This window comes from Schistocerca cancellata, chromosome 1 (genome assembly GCF_023864275.1).
Source record: "Schistocerca cancellata isolate TAMUIC-IGC-003103 chromosome 1, iqSchCanc2.1, whole genome shotgun sequence".
Taxonomy (NCBI): Eukaryota; Metazoa; Arthropoda; class Insecta; order Orthoptera; family Acrididae; genus Schistocerca; species Schistocerca cancellata.
This window is the reverse complement of record NC_064626.1, coordinates 203,029,544-203,050,444: the sequence shown is the minus strand read 5'-3', so window position 1 is coordinate 203,050,444 and position 20,901 is coordinate 203,029,544. Positions and strand designations below refer to the sequence as shown.

General features: G+C 39.6%; 1 protein-coding gene across 2 annotated transcripts in view; it reads left to right on the top strand.

The window, feature by feature from the left end:
* Positions 1 to 20,901, top strand: part of LOC126168524 (calcineurin-binding protein cabin-1-like) — a 254,871-nt gene that overhangs the window by 169,082 nt on the left and 64,888 nt on the right. For both annotated transcript variants that reach the window (XM_049920564.1, XM_049920563.1), the window contains 2 exons: positions 7,566 to 7,730; positions 12,630 to 12,728. In XM_049920564.1, coding sequence (XP_049776521.1) covers positions 7,566 to 7,730; positions 12,630 to 12,728 — 264 coding nt within the window. The remainder of the gene's footprint in view (positions 1 to 7,565; positions 7,731 to 12,629; positions 12,729 to 20,901) is intronic.

Here is a 20,901-nt window from a genome sequence, read left to right as displayed (position 1 = left end):
TGATGGAATTTGGTCACACCATACACAATAGCGAGAGCCTCTTTTCCTATTTGAAAGTAATTGCACTGAGTTTGAGTTAACAACTTTCAGGCAAAAGCAATGGATCTGTCTTGTGCACCAATTCTGTTCAAAAGCACAGTGCTCATTCTGTAGGAAGAAGCGTCGGCTTGCAAAACTACTGGCTTGGCAGGGAAAAATCCACTATGTCACTAAGCAAGGCATTTTTGAGTTTCTGAAATGCATCATGATACTCTTTGGTCCACACAAAAGGCACATTGTTGCAATGCAAGTGATGCAATGGAGCCGTGATGTGAGCGGCATTCAGTTTGAACCAAATGTAATATGTCATCTTGCCTACTACTGACTGCAGTTCAGACACATTGCAAGGAACAGCCAGGTCGCAGATTGCAAGCAAATGAGATTGGAGTGGATACACACCCTGACTGTTTATCATGTTATCTAAGTATTGTAGTTCAGTTTCAAAAATGTCACACTTTTCGAGATGACACTTGAGTCATGCTTCTGACAACTCTTGAAAAAGAGTATGCAAATTTGCAATGTCTTCCTCTGATGTACAACCTGAGGCGACAATATTGTCTAAGAAGTTCGAGCGAAATGACACTTTTGCAGTCAGCTGTTCCAAGTAACGTTGGAAAATGGCGGGTGCAGAAGCATTGCCGAAGGGCAAAAGCAAATGTTTGAACAGTCCTAAGTGTGTGTTTACAACAAACACTTTCTGTGATTCTTCATACAATGGAATTTGCAAGTAGGCATCTCAGAAATCTATCTTAGAAAAGTAATGCCCTGCACCAAGCCTGCCCATGAGTTCCTCAGGTAATGGATAGAGATAATGGATAAGTATCAACTACTGTCTGAGTGTTGACTATAGGCTTGAAGTCAACAAAAAAATTTGTGTGAAGTCTTATGGGACTTAACTGCTAAGGTCCTCAGTCCCTAAGCTTACACACTACTTAACTTAAATTATCCTAAGGACAAACACACACACACACACACACACACACACACACACACACACACCCATGCCCGAGGGAGGACTCGAACCTCTGCCGGGATCAGCCGCACAATCCACGACTGCAGCGCCTTAGACCACTCGGCTAATCCCGTGTGGCTGAAGTCAACACAAATGCATATGCGACCAGAAGGCTTAGGCAACAAAATGAGAGGACTTGCCCATTGACTAGCTTGAATGGGAACAATTACACCATTATCTTGCAGTACTTAACAATTCACTGTCTACATTGTCTCAGCAAGCAATTGGAACGGTGCGGGCCCGGAAACACTTAGTTTTTGCATTGACTTTCAGTGTTGCATGTGCTACAAAGTTATTTGCTTTTCGCATTGCTTCTGAAAATAGTTCAGGAAATTCTTTAAACACACTGTCTTATGGATTAAAGCAGTCACTGAAAGTACGTACATTGTCTTGGATGCAAAGTCCAAACATATCATAGTCAATCCAAACCAAATATGTTCTCACTATCTCTTGATTTAAACACAGTAAAATTCACCCCCATGAACCATGGACCTTGCCGTTGGTGGGGAGGCTTGCGTGCCTCAGCGATACAGATGGCCGTACCGTAGGTGCAACCACAACGGAGGGGTATCTGTTGAGAGTCCAGACAAACATGTGGTTCCTGAAGAGGGGCAGCAGCCTTTTCAGTAGTTGCAGGGGCAACAGTCTGGATGATTGACTGATCTGGCCTTGTAACATTAACCAAAACGGCCTTGCTGTGCTGGTACTGCGAACGGCTGAAAGCAAGGGGAAACTACAGCCGTAATTTTTCCCGAGGACATGCAGCTCTACTGTATGATTAAATGATGATGGCGTCCTCTTGGGTAAAATATTCCGGAGGTAAAATAGTCCCCCATTCGGATCTCCGGGCGGGGACTACTCAGGAGGACGTCGTTATCAGGAGAAAGAAAACTGGCGCTCTACGGATCGGAGCGTGGAATGTCAGATCCCTTAATCGGGCAGGTAGGTTAGAAAATTTAAAAAGGGAAATGGATAGGTTAAAGTTAGATATAGTGGGAATTAGTGAAGTTCGGTGGCAGGAGGAACAAGACTTTTGGTCAGGTGATTACAGGGTTATAAATACAAAATCAAATAGGGGTACTGCAGGAGTAGGTTTAATAATGAATAAAAAAATAGGAGTGCGGGTTAGCTACTACAAACAGCATAGTGAACGCATTATTGTGGCCAAGATAGACACAAAGCCCCTGCCTACTACAGTAGTACAAGTTTATATGCCAACTACCTCTGCAGATGATGAAGAAATAGATGAAATGTATGACGAGATAAAAGAAATTATTCAGGTAGTGAAGGGAGACGAAAATTTAATAGTTATGGGTGACTGGAATTCGTCAGTAGGAAAAGGGAGAGAAGGAAACATAGTAGGTGAATATGGATTGGGGGGAAGGAATGAAAGAGGAAGCCGCCTTGTAGAATTTTGCACAGAGCATAACTTAATCATAGCCAACACTTGGTTCAAGAATCATAAAAGATGGTTGTATACCTGGAAGAATCCTGGAGATACTAAAAGGTATCAGATAGATTATATAATGGTAAGACAGAGATTTAGCAACCAGGTTTTAAATTGTAAGACATTTCCTGGGGCGGATGTGGATTCTGACCACAATCTATTGGTTATGACCTGTAGATTAAAACTGAAGAAACTGCAAAAAGGTGGGAATTTAAGGAGATGGGGCCTGGATAAACTGGAAGAACCAGAGGTTGTAGAGAGTTTCAGGGAGAGCATAAGGGAACAATTGACAGGAATGGGGGAAAGAAATACAGTAGAAGAAGAATGGGTAGCTCTGAGGGATGAAGTAGTGAAGGCAGCAGAGGATCAAGTAGGTAAAAAGACGAGGGCTAATAGAAATCCTTGGGTAACAGAAGAAATATTGAATTTAATTGATGAAAGGAGAAAATATAAAAATGCAGTAAATGAAGCAGGCAAAAAGGAATACAAACGTCTCAAAAATGATATCGACAGGAAGTGCAAAATGGCTAAGCAGGGATGGCTAGAGGACAAATGTAAGGATGAAGAGGCTTGTCTCACTAGGGGTAAGATAGATACTGCCTACAGGAAAATTAGAGAGACCTTTGGAGAGAAGAGAACCACTTGTATGAATATCAAGAGCTCAGATGGCAACCCAGTTCTAAGCAAAGAAGGGAAGGCAGAAAGGTGGAAGGAGTATATAGAGGGTTTATACAAGGGCGATGTACTTGAGGACAATATTATGGAAATGGAAGAGGATGTAGATGAAGACGAAATGGGAGATAAGATACTGCGTGAAGAGTTTGACAGAGAATTGAAAGACCTGAGTCAAAACAAGGCCCCGGGAGTAGACAACATTCCATTTGAACTACTGATGGTCTCGGGAGAGCAAGTCATGACAAAACTCTACCATCTGGTGAGCACGATGTATGAGACAGGCGAAATACCCTCAGACTTCAAGAAGAATATAATAATTCCAATCCCAAAGAAAGCAGGTGTTGACCGATGTGAAAATTACCGAACTATCAGTTTAATAAGTCACAGCTGCAAAATACTAACGCGAATTATTTACAGACGAATGGAAAAACTGGTAGAAGCCGACCTCGGGGAAGATCAGTTTGGATTCCGTAGAAATGTTGGAACACGTGAGGCAATACTGACCTTACGACTTATCTTAGAAGAAAGATTAAGAAAAGGCAAACCTACGTTTCTAGCATTTGTAGACTTAGAGAAAGCTTTTGACAATGTTAACTGGAATACTCTCTATCAAATTCTGAAGGTGGCAGGGGTAAAATACAGGGAGCGAAAGGCTATTTACAGTTTGTACAGAAACCAGATGGCAGTTATAAGAGTCGAGGGGCATGAAAGGGAAGCAGTGGTTGGGAAAGGAGTGAGACAGGGTTGTAGCCTCTCCCCGATGTTATTCAATCTGTATATTGAGTAAGCAGTAAAGGAAACAAAAGAAAAATTCGGAGTAGGTATTAAAATTCATGGAGAAGAAGTAAAAACTTTGAGGTTCGCCGATGACATTGTAATTCTGTCAGAGACAGCAAAGGACTTGGAAGAGCAGTTGAACGGAATGGACAGTGTCTTGAAAGGAGGATATAAGATGAACATCAACAAAAGTAAAACGAGGATAATGGAATGTAGTCAAATTAAGTCGGGTGATGCTGAGGGAATTAGATTAGGAAATGAGAAACTTAAAGTAGTAAAGGAGTTTTGCTATTTAGGGAGTAAAATAACCGATGATGGTCGAAGTAGAGAGGATATAAAATGTAGACTGGCAATGGCAAGGAAAGCGTTTCTCAAGAAGAGGAATTTGTTAACATCGAGTATAGATTTAAGTGTCAGGAAGTCGTTTCTGAAAGTATTTGTATGGAGTGTAGCCATGTATGGAAGTGAAACATGGACGATAACTAGTTTGGACAAGAAGAGAATAGAAGCTTTCGAAATGTGGTGCTACAGAAGAATGCTGAAGATAAGGTGGGTAGATCACGTAACTAATGAGGAGGTATTGAATAGGATTGGGGAGAAGAGAAGTTTGTGGCACAACTTGACTAGAAGAAGGGATCGGTTGGTAGGACATGTTTTGAGGCATCAAGGGATCACAAATTTAGCATTGGAGGGCAGTGTGGAGAGTAAAAATCGTAGAGGGAGAACAAGAGATGAATACACTAAGCAGATTCAGAAGGATGTAGGTTGCAGTAGATACTGGGAGATGAAGAAGCTTGCACAGGATAGAGTAGCATGGAGAGCTGCATCAAACCAGTCTCAGGACTGAAGACCACAACAACACAACAGTGTGAGATTTGTAAGTGGCAGGCGAAATTCACTGTCCAAGCACTGGAATTGCCTGTCCGTTGTAAGGTGCTTGCTAGATTTTACATGGCACAACTAAGCAAAGTGACTGATGCACTTGTGTCTAACTGAACGTTCACAAGATGGCCAGCAATTTGTAATGAGACAAACAGTTTGTTAGAACATCATTGCACAGCACTAAGGCGAAAAGGAGGCAAACAAACTGCTTGGATATGGCCTTTTGATTTCCACATATGTAACACGTTGCGTTATGTGATGGACAATCCTGTCTTTTATGGTGAGCAAAACATCTAGGGCAAAACTTCACTAAATTCACAGGCTTGTTAACATGTGTGCGTGGCTGTGTATAGACTCATTGTTGTGGCTCCTTGGTGCAGTTGTGAGCAAGGGGTGACTTGAATGAACAAATTGGGGCCTGGTCAAACTTATCATCTGCAATGGCACTCGAATCATATTGCTCTAAGATTTGCAACACTTGTGGAAGAGATGGTTTAGAGTACTTTAAGATCTGTTCCCGTATTGTACTATCTGGAGCATTGAATGTTATTGCATCGCATATCACGAGATAACTGTAAAAATTGCCACAACTACACTTAAATTTACACTTCCTAGTCATGCCAGTTAATTCTGTGTAGCACTGGTGATACGTCTGTTCTGGCTTTTTCTGCAAGCAAAAGAACTGATATCTAGTTGCAGATAGTTGGACTTGCTGGTCATAGTGCTTGGTTAATGCAGCAATTACTTGGTCGTAGCTGAGTTTGTCAGGAGACGCAAATGTGAATAGTTTTTGTATTAACCCGAACACTGGAGACCCCACAGTTGAAAGTAAGTGATTTAATTTACAGTACCTTGAACACGATGAACTTGACAATGTGCTTGGAACTGAGTCAGGTATTTGAGCTATTCCTCTTCTGTTTCGTTAAATTGCCGGAATGTTGGTGTGCTGGTTGGTGGCACTTGTTGGGCTGGCTGGCTGGTCAGCCAGATGTGGTTGTGTGGCCACCACAGCTTGTGCAGCCAGTAGTTGTGGTACCGTCAGTAACAAGACAGTGATCTGTTGGTTCTGAAACTGAAGAACTTGCGCTAGATCCATCACATTGGCTGTCTGCAGCTGAGGTGCGGAGGCAGGGGTGAAGCGGGCGGGCAATTCATGGTTTACAGAAATACTTTTAGCAAAAATCGAGCAAAGCCAGTGAAAAGAGAAATTTGATTAGTTCTGCTGCTCCTGTCTTGGAATACATGCAAGAACACAACAACAGATTAACAGAGAGAAATACAATCAACCCTGTAAGGTAAAACACAAGAGAAGCAAGCAAAATCTTCAGCTGAGTTGATTAATTTCGATCACCATTGAATTATCCTTGTTACCACTGTAATGTCCTCGTTGTTACTGTAGAGTCTTGTACCATAAAGAAGCAAGGGAGAGGATGTTGCTAACGCTGGCTGGTTCCTCTTTCTCCAACACAAATGCACACGTGCATTAATACACTTCTTTATTTACATGAACTATATACTTAATTGTAACAGAGTCCATGTACATGGTCATCTGTAAAAGTCCTCTTGCAGGCAGTATCGCTAATCTTCTTATTAGAAACCTTAGTCACTAATCTAGTCACCGTGCACTTTCGTAGCCTCAGTGAGAATATACTGACAGATGCCAAACTGGTGTGTGAGTTAGTGAAACAGTCCGGTCAGCAGGCAGCAGCCTTAATACTTGCTGTCGAGATGGCATTGGCAGCATGTTGCTTGTCCATGTGGACCGATGACCGTGCAGTTTGCCCCCCCCCCCCCCTCCCCCCTCATCCTCCCTCCCTTAAACAAACCAACCAACCTTGTCCATGTTTCTCTGGCTTCTCTTGGCGATAAGCGCTTGATCCAATGCAAACTGCAAACTAAAATCTTCATGCTTCATCTTTGCTGACTGGTGACTTTTGCTGACTTTTAGTCAACATTCTTTGGATGTATTTCATAACAGATCAATTCAAGGCCACTCTATTAATTTGGCACAAAAGTTACATTTAAAACAATTTTGTCCGCTCTTGCAGCAATGTTTTTTATTGATACTGTGCGTCATTTCATCAGCAGTTTGTTTTTTGGGCTGACTCCACTCACACATCACAAAAATAAAGTTGAAATTTCTGCATGAACAACATAATTTCTGCATGGCATCTCTAGCGTGTAATATGCAGTATCTATAACCTGTGGTATACATGAAATAGAAAGAACTCGTGTTTGTCTGATTGCATAATTTTTTTTACATGAAATGACATCTGTAGACAAATTGTCAAGCTGATGTAAACTGTAATCTGTTGATTGGAGAGCAGTTTTAATGGCCAAATGGTTAGAAAAAAGGACTGACATAAGTGGCTACAAACATTTATTGAAAAAAATTACACTTTTAGCTGTGATGAAATGTCCCCTATAATAAAAAAAGTTTGTTTGCATAAATACACAATAATATGTCCTGCAGCAAGCTGTGCAGTTGTCAGTGGATTTGACATATGGTGCTGACAAATTAAATGTTGCTTGATATCTATGTACACCCACAAACTGTGCCATTATTAACTATTCAGTTTTTGTGTTGTCAAACAGTTGATAATTTATTGATTGATGATGATACAAAATCAAATACTCTGTTGTGTTATTTAAGAATTATTATTTTTAATTTGTTATATTTGTTCACATACATACAAAACTACATGAAAATACTGATGATGATTTCTTTTCTAGTGTGAACACCTGAAAAGTGAATCAGAATTTCTAAGGCAATCAGAAGCTGCATATCGCTGCTTCAAGCGTTCCTTGGAAATTGATACCAGCCATTCATTGCTGTGGATTGAGAAGGGTAACTTTGTGTACATGGTGCATTCATTTTGTTCACGCCTTCTAAAACAGGTATCTTATTATTACATTACTTTATCCATCATACTGTTCATACATTATGTATATGTTTGCAGCTATGTGAATGGAGAGCATAAGGATAATGTAGTATATGAAGTTTCTGTTCCCAAAGATTGTAAATTTGAGACAGATTATTGTATGTCTGCTGTCTAATAAACTCAGTGTTTCACAATTTCTGGTACTGTTATGTATTGCAAGCTCTCATGCACTGATGAAAGCAGTATGATTAAATCATCAGAAGTAATTTACCGGAAACTTCCTGGAAGATTAAAACTGTATGCCAGACCGAGACTTGAAATCAGGACCTATGCTTTTTGTGGGCAAGTGCTCTCTTGTTTGCAGGAGAGCTTCTGTGAAGTTTGGAAGGTAGGAGACAAGGTAATGGTGGAAATAAAGTTGTGAGGATGGGTCATGGGTAGTGCTTGGGTGGCTCAGCTGGTAGATTACTTGCCTGCGAAAGGCAAAGGTCTCGAGTTTGAGTCTCGGCCCAGCACACAGCTTTGATCTGACGGAAAGTTTCACATCAGTGCACACTCCACTGCAGAGTGAAAATTTCATTCTGGAAACATCCCCCAGGCTGTAGCTAAGCCATGCCTCCACAGTATCCTCTCTTCCAAGAGTGATAGTTCTGCAAGGTTCGCAGGAGAGCTTCTGTGAAGTTTGGAAGGTAGGAGATGAGGTACTGGTGGAAGTAAAGCTGTGAAGATGGGCATAAGTCGTGCTTGGGTAGCTAAGTTGGTAGAGCACTTGCCCACAAAAGGCAAAGGTCCGGTACACAGTTTTAATCTGCCAGGAAGTTTCTCATCAGCATACTCCACTGCAGAGTGAAAATTTAATTCCAGTAGTTTACCTGTTGACAATATTGTGTGATGAGTGTGTTTTTTGCTGTTATGTTAGCAATTGTACATGTGATTGCTTGCTGAATGTGCTTCACTTTCCAGAGTTAGGTGTTTGTGATGTATACAGAACTTTGAAATAGTGAATTGTTGCATCTTAGGAATGATGAGTTAAATTTGGAAACTGCATAACACTACTACAATAATTGGTGAAAAGAAAGTCACAAATGAGAAGGAATGTTGTAATAGTTTTTGATGGTACATTATTGTTGGCCTTTATAATTTCCTCTGGATTTTTATCCATATTAAGTGCACCAAATCTACCATTTTTTTATTACCTTATTGTTGACAGGACATTGGATCCTCATTTTCCTGCCAACCAAAACTAAATTTTGTCATCAAATTGTAGAAATCATTTACGTAACTGTGTGCCTAGGCTTCTGTGGCCAGAGTCAATTAATAGAAATGTTTTACTGTTGTAGAGCCATATCATGTTTTAAAATAATGGTCACTGGATGAATAAAACAGACAATCTGGCCTACTACTATACGGTGCTGTGTGGGATCCACTGGCATTTTGTCATGACCCCTCTTCTGGGAGTGTCGTGAAGTAATCTGCTCCATGGTAAAATTGTCTCTCCCTTATAAAGTGTGTCCTCTTATAAAGTCTATCAAGTTCTTCACATAAGAATCCATTTTGCTAACTAGAGGTCATCATTTCCAGGTAAAATCTTTTGCTACGTGTATGCAGGCAAGTTAATCCCATATACTATTGTTTGTAAAGGATGGCGTATTTGTGTATTTTTGGCATTCCAAAATTGCGGTAACAAAAATAAACCTTGTGACAACCATAAGCAAAATATGATATCATATCAACAATTTGTACAAATTGTGGATCCATTTTACAAGAAGTTATTGGACGCACTGCCCACCAAGACAATGGCTGACTACTAATATACTCAAGTAAAAGTGGTAAAAATTGTGGAACTGGTATAAACGCTGAAACTGCAATAGGGAAGATCAGGGAATTTCAAGCACATCAGGAAGATCAGGGAAACATCAGAGCAATTTGAAAAAACACTGGAAAAATCTCATTTTTGTCTCAGTAGTTGGTTTGTTTACTGAGGTGTCACGCATCGTTGCTGGCTGGGTGCAGCTGAGTACATGTGCCACTTCCCTACTCCCTCATTCCTACTGCTTCTTCCCTCCCTGCCACTCAGTCTTTTACACATACCTGTCTGCAGCTCAGCAATCACCTTTACTGTGAGTTGCTACCTATCCTCATTATTATTGATTCTCAGAGTATTTGAACAAGTTATCTGTTGCATGGATTGATAAAAAAAATGTGGTCTCATTTCATCAACATACTGTCTGTTGCTCTTGAATAGCTGCCACATGAGTGGACTTCCATCACGGGTCAAAACTGGAGGCCGTTTCTGCAGATATCTGTAATGGATCAGGCCTGCTGATCTGCAGCTATTCAGTTCTCCCTAATGTGCAGACCTTTCTGTCAGACCTAGTCTCACTAATTTGCCCATAGACTGGGTCTGTTTGTGTGTGGTGTAAAGCAACAAATTTTCATTGTTTATACATGGACACAGGACTGCAGTGCTCCTCAGCAGGCCAGAGACCATGGACAATGGATTTCAGGAATTGTGAATGTCTCATCACAAGTATGTTGTACAGTGTGGCGTTTTATGGACATTTTATTTGTTCTAGTAGATTTTGGCATCTTCAAAAGTAGTTTATCTGTTAGAAAGTATGGACGATAAGAAGAAGAAAATTGCATCTGTCACTGGCAGTTTGTATGCTTTGTACTCATATATTTCTCGAAAGAACAATCACACAACACCTGTAAAATAATAGATATAACACAGTGGGTTATAACTGACAATAGCAAACATAGTAGAACCAACATACAGTGTTGGTTTACACAATTCTTCCCCACCTTATACACTCATTTCAATAGGCCTCTTTTTTCTGAGGTTATTTCTGAAATCAGTAAAGGTATTTTAAATCCGTTGTGTGACTCCAAGGAAATCTCTGCTTTTATCACCAAACCTGTTTTGTTTTATTGGAATAAAATAACATAAGTGGTCTTAATGAAACATGTATATCATTTAGCAGAGAAGCTGAGTTGCAGATAAGTACAGCAAAAAGACTGTCATAAACAAAACTTTCGGCACATATGGCCTCCATCAAAAATAGACGACAGGCACATGTACACACACTCCCATGCAAATGCAACTCACACACATAAATGCAGTCTTAATTAACTAAAACCACACTGCGAGCAGCAGCACCAGTGTATGATGGGAGCGGCAACTCGTCTATTTTTTATGAAGGCCTTACAGGCCGAGACCCTTATTTGTGCTACCTTTATGTTGTGCCTATCTCCGACTCAGCATCTCCGCTACATGGTCAGTAGCAACTTTCCTTCTCATAATATTGTTACATTCCATTCTGGATTTTCCATTGTTTGATGTTTGACATATACCATTTGGCTTGCTTTTTCCACATAAAAACAGTTCATTACAAAAGATGTTGTTGTGTTGGCAGAAGAGCCAACACTGTGTTATGAATGGAGGCCGAAATGCACGCGTTTTAGCTCATGCAGGCTGGCGTGAGGAGGGAAGAACTCAACTGATGTGAGGTCTGGAACATGACAAGGAATGAGAATTCAGAAAGCGGATGTAATTAGTTTGATACTTAACTTTAATCCATTAATGATGAACGTCGCTCTTGACGGTACATGAGTCACAATATTATCTGTTCAGAATACATTATTGAAGTAACTGAATATGGCGCCTTGCTAGGTCGTAGCAAATGATGTAGCTGAAGGCTATGCTAAACTGTCATCTCTGCAAATGAGAGCGTATGTAGACAGTGAACCATCGCTAGCAAAGTCGGCTGTACAACTGGGGCGAGTGGTAGGGAGTCTCTCTAGACCAGACCTGACGTGTGGTGGCGCTCGGTCTGTAATCACTGATAGTGGCGACACGCGGGTCCGACGTATACTAACGGACCGCGGCCGATTTAAAGGCTACCAACTAGCAAGTGTGGTGTCTGGCGGTGACACCACAGATGTTGCTCTTAGTACTTAAAATTCTTGCTCACATCAGGAAACTCCATCAGCTTGCAAGTGTTTTTTAGATATTTCCTTGTTTGCACTATTGTTTCTTGTACTGTAGCTGCAAAGATGGATTGTCAACTCAGGCCTTAACTTACCCTTGTGATCTCAAAATCTGTCAGGGGAAAATGCTATAACTTGTCTGGAAAGCAGGGAAATACCAGGGAATTTCACTTGGGGAAACTTGTGGCAATCCTGAGTTAAGAAACACAACAAATCATCAGTCGCCAAAACACCAGAAAGACTGTGATAAGAAAATAAAATTCAGCGACACTAGCATACTTTCCAAGCAGCCTGGGGTGAAGTGCACGATCAAGAAGTTAATCGAAACATTAAAACACCAAATCAGTATGAGAGTAGAACATAGCTGCACTAATAGCGCACTTCCGGAAGACACTCAGCCCAGTGGCTGATAGGAGTCTCAAGACTGTGTATGACATTGGACTGAAACTTACTTTGGCTTGGTACTAACCTTAGACTAGCATGCAATCCAATGTACATTTATATTGTTGTCATCATTCTATTGTTGTCTTTGCTCTGCTGAGTTTTGTTTTGCATATCATTAACTACACATTATGTCTGCTGTCATATATAAAAGCAGACAGTATGCTACAATCAGTGCTGTCTACTAATGAAGACAGTCTAGGTTGGCAGCAACCGAAAAGCTATCAGTGCTATCTTCAATTTGTATCGATTCAGTTAACTCCCTTCAGTTGCTACATCAATACAGCTTCTTTGCTTTTTAATGGTTGCAAGATGGTGTGAAAAACATGTACAAGTGAAGAGGTGCTATTTATAAACATTTTGTCATATTTTATAAAGAAAAAAAGTTTTCTAACTATACAAAATCGTGCAATTACCTAAGTGTAAGAGAAAGCTATGTCTTCATCTGGAAAAACCATTATTATGTTCATTTTCACTTTTTCAGGAGACTGATAGTCTTAGTATGGAAAAATTTACAATGCTTGAAGAACAGAAGGAGAGAATGCTTGATGTTGCTGACACTTGCTTTAACTCTGCTATAAAGGTATGTAAATGCAGATTATCTTTGCAAAATTTAATCCAGGTTTCTTTGTGGTACTGTGTTGCTGTGGTATTTCAAGATATAACAGTAACAGAAAAGAGGGAGAAGTCATTCATCCTAAGTCAGTTCTTACCAGTGTAAGTTTAAAAGAATTACGGCCCCTTCCTCCCCTCCCCCTTCCACCTTCCTTTCCTTGTCTTCACTTTCTGTAAAATTGTAATTGTGTGGCAGTCTGCATGTTGTAGTAGCTATTGAGTGTTCATGGACAAGCATTGCTTCTTCACTTTATTTTTAGCTCGTCTTCTTTCTGTTTCGAATGTGTTACATGTTGTCTCACACAATCACTAGTCAGTGTAGCTGTAGATTATCATTTAAACTGGTTTCAGTACTATGGGTGCTCTCACCTATTAAGAGTAACCTATTTTCTCAGCCCCTTATTAGTTGTGAGATGTTTTCTAATTAAATCAGTTCTCTAAATTCATTTGCCGTTTCATGGTGAAATTTCAGATTCATTCAATTGTGGAACTACGTTTTCATTATTTTCTTGCTTTGGAAGTTGTTGTTGTATTCAGTCCTGAGACTGGTTTGATGCAGCTCTCCATGCTACTCTATTCTGTGCAAGCTTCTTCATCTCCCAGTACCTACTGTAGCTGTTTAGTGTATTCATTTCTTGGTCTCCCTCTACGAGGTTTACCCTCCACGCTGCCCTCCAATACTAAATTGGTGATCCATTGATGCCTCAGAATATGCCCCACCAACCGATCCCTTCTTCTAGTCAAGTTGTGCCACAAATTTCTCTTCTCTCCAATGTGATCTGCCAATCTAATCTTCAGCATTCTTCTGTAGCACCACATTTCGAAAGCTTCTATTCTTTATTCTTTAGAAGTATATCTTTCCTTCTTAGCTGATGTAACTATTTACTCATTTTACTTTTGTTGTGTCCATGCATCTGAAAGGGATAATTTCAGTTATTTGGTCTGAAATGCTGTTGGTTGAATATAATGTATACTATGTTTCTCTGTTTCTTAATCACTACTGCTTTTTCCCTGATTGCTCCATGTAATTGGTTTCTCCTCCGACTTCCTTTTCTCTTCAATATTTGATTCATTTTCTTCAGTGTTTCCCAATTCCTGAAGCATTTTAGACATTCTCATGTTTTTTATCTTTTTGTTTTTAATGTACTACCTCTTATCATTATATATGAGAACCATGTTTATTTTTTTGTTCTGTTTTCGTATTCTGCTTCAATACGGTTAAATTTTGTTTTGTAAGCTTTGCAGAACACGATTGCATTCTTTTCTAAAATATTCTAATTCTATGTTTCAGTTCATTTTTACATACAATGGCTTACTTAATTTGTTCCTGCATTGATTCATTATCCAAAATAGATTACCAATCCTTTGGTGTCCGTTTTGTTCTTGCACTTCCTTCTTTGGTTTTGAGCTTCCTGTCCTTGAACTTCACCTGTAAATGAATTATTAGCAAGGGAAAATATTTGGATGCAAACTTTTCTTCCATTGAACATTTTACCTCACTTGTGTTAACACACTAGTGTCTTCATTAATAACATCCTTACTGCAATTGTTTAGATTGTAGTTCATGTAAATATGCTGCCTATAAAAAATTACTTAAAAAGAAATCCACTTCCAAGGAAATTTCTGAATATAAAAAGTGGCACACTGTAGTCAAAAATGCAAAAATGAACAGAACTCAATTAATGGAGAGCAAAGTAAATACTGAGATCATTTTCAAGTTTGCCAGTCAGTAAGTGGATGAATATAATCACGAGTTGTCTGTTGTAAGGTCATTAGTTGAGACCTTTGTGGAAAGTATTTTACTGTGATGTGGTGTTACTACAAAACATCTAGAAATGCTAAGGACTTTCCAGTGCTGTAATGTGTTTTTTCTTGAAATAGATAAGTTTCTGAGAACTATCATTGGAAGCACCTTTACCATAAGTTGGTCTGTTCACCATACTGTAGCAAATACAGGCTACTGCGATAAAATCAGTAGTAAGATGTAGAGGCAGGATACATGTAAAGAAATGCAGAATGCTTTTAGGGAAATGCAGTGTGGAGAAACATTGGGAAATCACTGCATCCACTGACACATTCTTCCATACTTGCAGTATGTGATCAAAGGCATTTTCAAGAGTGCTACAGTGTGAATTGATACAGTGTCACACCTAGTCATCTTCTGACAAGTTGGTGTCTTTTGCAAAGCCTCATATTATCATGAAGCTATTATTGATGCCTCTTGCAGTGATGCTGCGCAAGAGATGTGTGTCATAAGGGCAAACACTGTTGAGTTCAATGAAAAATTTGTCCTGTAGTAATTTTGTTGTAAGAGGGAGAAAGTGTGTCTTTTTGTCAGAGACTTATATGCAGTTATGAAGTACCTCGTGATTCCTCAGCATTGAGTCATGATTTTAGAGTTGCTAACCCCAGGTATACAATGTAGACATATTAATGGTAAGCTGCTGTGGTGATACATGTGATTTGTGCACTGCCTTTTTTCTGTACCAAATGACTTCGATCCCAAAGAGTTCACTGTGTGACTGCATTACAAAGTAAGTAATCAACATGATTTCCATGTCTCTCACCTTTTGAGTATAGGAAGTCAAACTAGTACTATGTGTGAAATGAAGAGAGAAATGTGATTCGATCAAAACTATGAGATTTATAAGGCCCTAAGATACTGTTTTGTGCCGTCAGTGATTTGTAAACAAACAAGGAGGCAACAAATGCATAGGAATTCTACGTTTTCAACTACCATAGTGTTTTGTTTACATCAAAATTGCTTGCATTGTCTGGCATTTAGCTTTTTATGAATTTTACCTTTAATGAATTTTTCCTTTGACTATGGCTTCACTGTACATCATCTTCTCTTACAGACTTTTTATTTGCAGTAACCTGGTTACTGAATATGATAACATTAATACCTTTTAATTGCTACTGTGAGTTCTCTATCACCTTTATTGGGGACAGCTGGGAAGCTAAGGAACTGAATTTCACCTCCACTTAAACATGTCTTGCAGGTATGGAAGGTATGGAAGGGACAAGCCTTGCTTCCCATTTGTGGTGCAAGCAGTAGAGGCATGTGTTTTCTGCATTTATAAAAGTAGAAGAGATGCTCACAGATTGTTTTATGCAACTGACATTGAAATTACTGTATATTATGAAATGGTATCTCAGTAGTTGCTTCATACAGGGTGTACATAAAGTCCGGGAACATTGTCAATTATTTATTGCACAAGAACTAAACATTGTACAGTTGTCATACATATTGCATTTTGAAGAGAAACTGTGAAAGTTTTTTTTTTTTTACAAACTGTCAATATGCAAACCACGTGTGACTCGGAGATGTCAATTCAGTAATCGAATTCTTGCCATACCCGTCCCAGCATGACATTGTCGACTGTGACAGTCGCTTCCCGTATTCTCTCCCAGAGGTCTGCTACATCACGTGGTAGAGGCGGTACAACACCAGATCTTTAATGTTTCCCCACAGAAATAAGTCATATGGAGTGAGATCTGGTGATCGGGAGGCCATTTCATGAAACAGCTGTCCCCTTCTGTAGTACGGCTGATCCATCGATGCGGCAGATCCACGTTCAGGTACCCATGAACTTCACGATGAAAATGGGGTGGAGCCCCATCCTGCTGATAGATGAGTGGAGAGTCTGATTGCATGTGAGGCATCAGCCATTGCTGCAAAATGTCCAAGCAGAAATATCCAGTGACAGTGCTCTCGGTGAAGAAGAATGGCCCGTACAGTTTTCGACATGACAAGGCACAAAAAACATTTACCTTTGGGGAATCACGCTCAAATTCAATGAATTCGTAGGGATGCTTTGTACCCCAAATTCGACAATTATGCCTGCTCACTTTCCCATTAGTGTGAAAAGTGGCTTCGTCGCTAAAAATTAAGTGATCAACAATGCCATCCCCATCCTCATTCAATTTTTGCAACTACAAACAAAACTCAGAACGCTAGTCTTTGTTGTCATCATTGAGCTTCTGCACTAGGTCCAGTTTGAATGGTTTCATAGACAGCTTCTGTTGTTCAACTTTCTACGTTGTCATTGGAGCCATTTTAAGTTCATGGGATGGACGATGCACCGATTTCTTTGGACTCCTTATGAATGTCTCTTGTACGTGCTCCACATTCACTTCACTCACACTTGGATGTCCGCTTCTCTTTGTCGGACACAAGCAACCTGTCGTAATGAATTTGTTGTGCCAGTGGTAAATGGCCTTCCTTGTTGGTGGCTTCTTACCATACTTGGTTCTAAACATCCATTGAACAGCTGTAGCACACTTGTTTTTGTCGAACTACAACACACAGAAAGCTCATTCTGCACCTGAACTCACCATGTTTGTAACTAGCGCTGGCTATCGGCAAATTACCAAACTATGCTGTGGCGGTATACATGGAGGAGGAGGGGGGGGGGGGGGGGTGAGAACTTTGACATATGTATGATATCAGTACAATGTTTGGTTCTTGTACAATAAATAATTGAAAATGTTACCAGACTTTATGTACATCCTATATTGTGTATAAGCAAAAGATACATGAATTTCAACTATGTCTTCTACAATAATGCCATATACCCTGTTAGCTATCTAAAGCTGGGCGGTAACAGGAACACTGGAATAAGTGGGGTGAAGGTAGCAAACTTATAGCAATTCCTTCTGCTCCTAGAAGCTTTCACTGAAAGTATAAAACTGTAGTGGACATACTGTATGAGAGCACAAAGTGAAAAAATTTGAATATGTCATTTAAAGACTGTGGTTTTGAAATACAGTTATTGTTTTTTATGGTCCCCTTTTCAACCACTTTGTCCAACATTTCTTCCATTGAGTAGATTCCATAGCTAAAGCGTGCTTAAAAATGGCAAAATACCTGTTTGAGGCTACTGTGACATCTTCACGGGAATATATTATACTACTATATAAAGATGAGTCAGCATTTAACATTGTTGCCAAAAATCTTGAAAAGTTCTTGAGCAATTTATTTCACATATTTATGCAGCACATTAATAAACATTTTGATGGACATAGGCTACATATTTTTTTTAATGTATAAGGTGTATAAATATACACTGATGAAGCAAAAACATTATGACCACCTTTTTAATACTGTGTTGTTCCACTTTTCAAACACAATACAACAGAGATTCTGCTTGACATGGTTTCTACAAGTTCTTGACGGGATTCCAGAAGTATGTGACACCAGATGTCTACACACAGGCCAAGCAATTCCTGCAAATAACAGGGTAGTGGTTTACAGGCACATAGTCAGTACCTGATATGTGTTCCAGTGGGTACAGATGAGGCACATTTTCTGGCCAAGACATCAATGTAAGTTCACTGTCATGCCCCTCAAACCACTGTAGCATGATTCTGACCTTGCAACACGGACAGTTATCCTGCTAGAAGACGTCATTGCGGTAGAGGGAGACTTCAATCATGAAACAATGCAGGTGGTTCGCAATAATGTTGACGTAGTTCATTCCTATCATGATGCCTTTGATTACCACCACAGATACCGTGGAATGCCCATTCATCTCTCTTCCACTTACATTCTTTCCTTACTGTGCCACGTGCCTGCAACACCGCCAGGAGGCATTCAGCTTAGCAGTGGGCAGTGGTCATAATGTTTTGGCCCACTAGTGTATGTGTACAGTATATAGCAGAAACGTTGTTGGAAAAAAATCTTGAAAAGTTCTTGACCGACTTACTTCAAATTTTTACACGTTACACTAATAAACATTCAGACAGACATAGGCTGCACATTTTTTTAAACAACAATGTACAAGTTTTCTGTTGAAAAAGAAAATATGCTGTGAAAGTGTGCAGTTTTGTTTTCTTTCTCACAGTCATTTCTCACTAAGACGTCTGGACATTTAAACCATTAGACAAATTGTTTCTCCCATGTATATTCTTACTCCTTATATATAATTTCAAATAAAAATGTATGCACATCTCTGTGCTGTCTTGTTTTCTTCCTTGCAATTAGTTTTAACAGAAAACGGGAAAGTTGTATTTATTGCTTATTGGCTTATGATTAGAATACTACTATGGAATCTGAATCATCAGAAACCTTGCAATCTTACTCATTTTCAGATTAAGACTGTGCAAAATTCTATTCTCCTCACAGATCCGACAATAGGAGAGGCCTCTCATATAATGTATACCAATGATTCCAACTGATTTACTCATTCATTTTAAGCAACTTCCATTTCCAAACAATTTTTCATTGGCAATAACAGTAAACAAAGTTCAAGGTTAGAAAGAGGGGAAAGAGGAGGTGGACAAAGGGGTGGGGGGGAATGGACATAGAAAGAGGAAAGCAGGAGATGTACACACAGAGGGGGGGAGGATGAGATGGACAGATAGAGGTGGTAGAGGAGGTGGACAAAGAGAGGGAGGAGGAAGAGGAGGACAGGGAGAGGGGAGAAGGAGATTGGGACGTATTTCCAATACATATTTTGCATTTGCAAAGCATTGCTTGGTTCACTAATACTTACAGTATAACCTCATTAGTGCGAACTCGCTGAAGATGTGCTTGCGGTTAATAGGGGAAAAAATATTGATGCCAGCAAGAATACATTGGTTGCTAAGGGAAGTTTTATTGGTTAACACGAATTTCAGTTAAGGTGATTTATGAACTCTTTCAGTCCCTAGTGCAATTAAATTTCATTGTAACACAAACTTCCAATGGTACGGTACTTCTAAGTTAATTTTTACTGAAATGAAATGATTGCAATAAATGTAACTACAAAGCTAGCTACCCCTTGTTGACTTGCTCCTAACGTATTGTAGGTCAGCAGCCATGATTATCATCTCATCTATCAGTGTGTATGGTACATGTAAATAAATTCAGTAATGTTTGCATTAACATTTAATAATGGATTCAATGTCAGGTGTTCTTTTAGTTGTAGCCAAATTGAGCTAGTGCACTTAATAAAAATCTACAAATGGTAGCATGCAAAACATGTGAAAGAGGAAACAGGCAGCTCTAAATGTACAGGTAAAGCTAAAGATTCTAGATGAAGTGGACTGTGTTACAAAGAAAACAGCAATTGCAGAGTTATTTGGAATTCCCAAATCTACTATTTCTATGGTAATTGAGAACTGAGGAAAAAATCATTACTGCTGCTGCATCGGGTTCTGAAAACAACTCTAAATGCCTTCATAGTGCTAAGTATGAAGACATTGAGACGTTACTGCCAGAATGGTTCAGTCATATGCGTGCATCTAACATAACTTTAAGTGCCCTATGATTCAGTCAAAAGCAAATGAGATTGCCAGAAATGTAGGCATTGAAGACTTCAGTTGTTCTGCTGGTTGGCTGTATCTGTTCCAAAAGAGACATTCAATTTCATCTGTACAAATCTGTGCAAACAAATTGATGAAGAAAGTGTGAACAGCTGGTTGCATGAACTCAGCTGAGTGAGGCAAAAGTATGTGCCATGTGATGTGTTCAGTATGGACAAAAATGGACTTTTCTACAAACTTTTTGCAACTCGCACCCTGGTGATAAAAGGTGGTAAGTGTCATGGTGAAAAACACAACAAACAATGTGTAACTCTTGCCCTATCATGTAAAGTGGAAAGCAGTGAGAAGTTTCATTCCTGGGTTATATGTAAGTCCAAGAAATTGCACTAGTTTAAAAATATAAATGTGGACACTATCTTGCATCTACTCTCACCATAAGAAAACTTTGATCAGCAGCACATCATTTCGCAATTGCTTCTTCATTTCATCAGTCAAATGGTTGCTCAAAACATACTTGTTCTTCTTACATTGTACAGATATACTGCCCATAATGTACAGGATCTGAACCTAACCAACATAAAGATTCTTTTTTTTTTCTCCACCAAACGTGACAAGCCACCTTCAGCCCTTCAATCAAGGATTCATTTTTCTCAGGAAGAGAACTAATCGCAAATGACCTGTAAGAGCTACTGTTCATGCTACTGAAAACTATACGGCAACCCCGATTGGATTTTTCTTGACGCAATAAAAGCCATCGCAGCAGCATGGAACTCATATTGCCACATCATATACAGAAGTACTTTAACAGAGCTTGGAGGCATAGCAATGCTGAAGATGTCTACGAGTTAGGCGATGCCACACGATGAATGGCCAGTTCTGCAAGATGCTGCAAA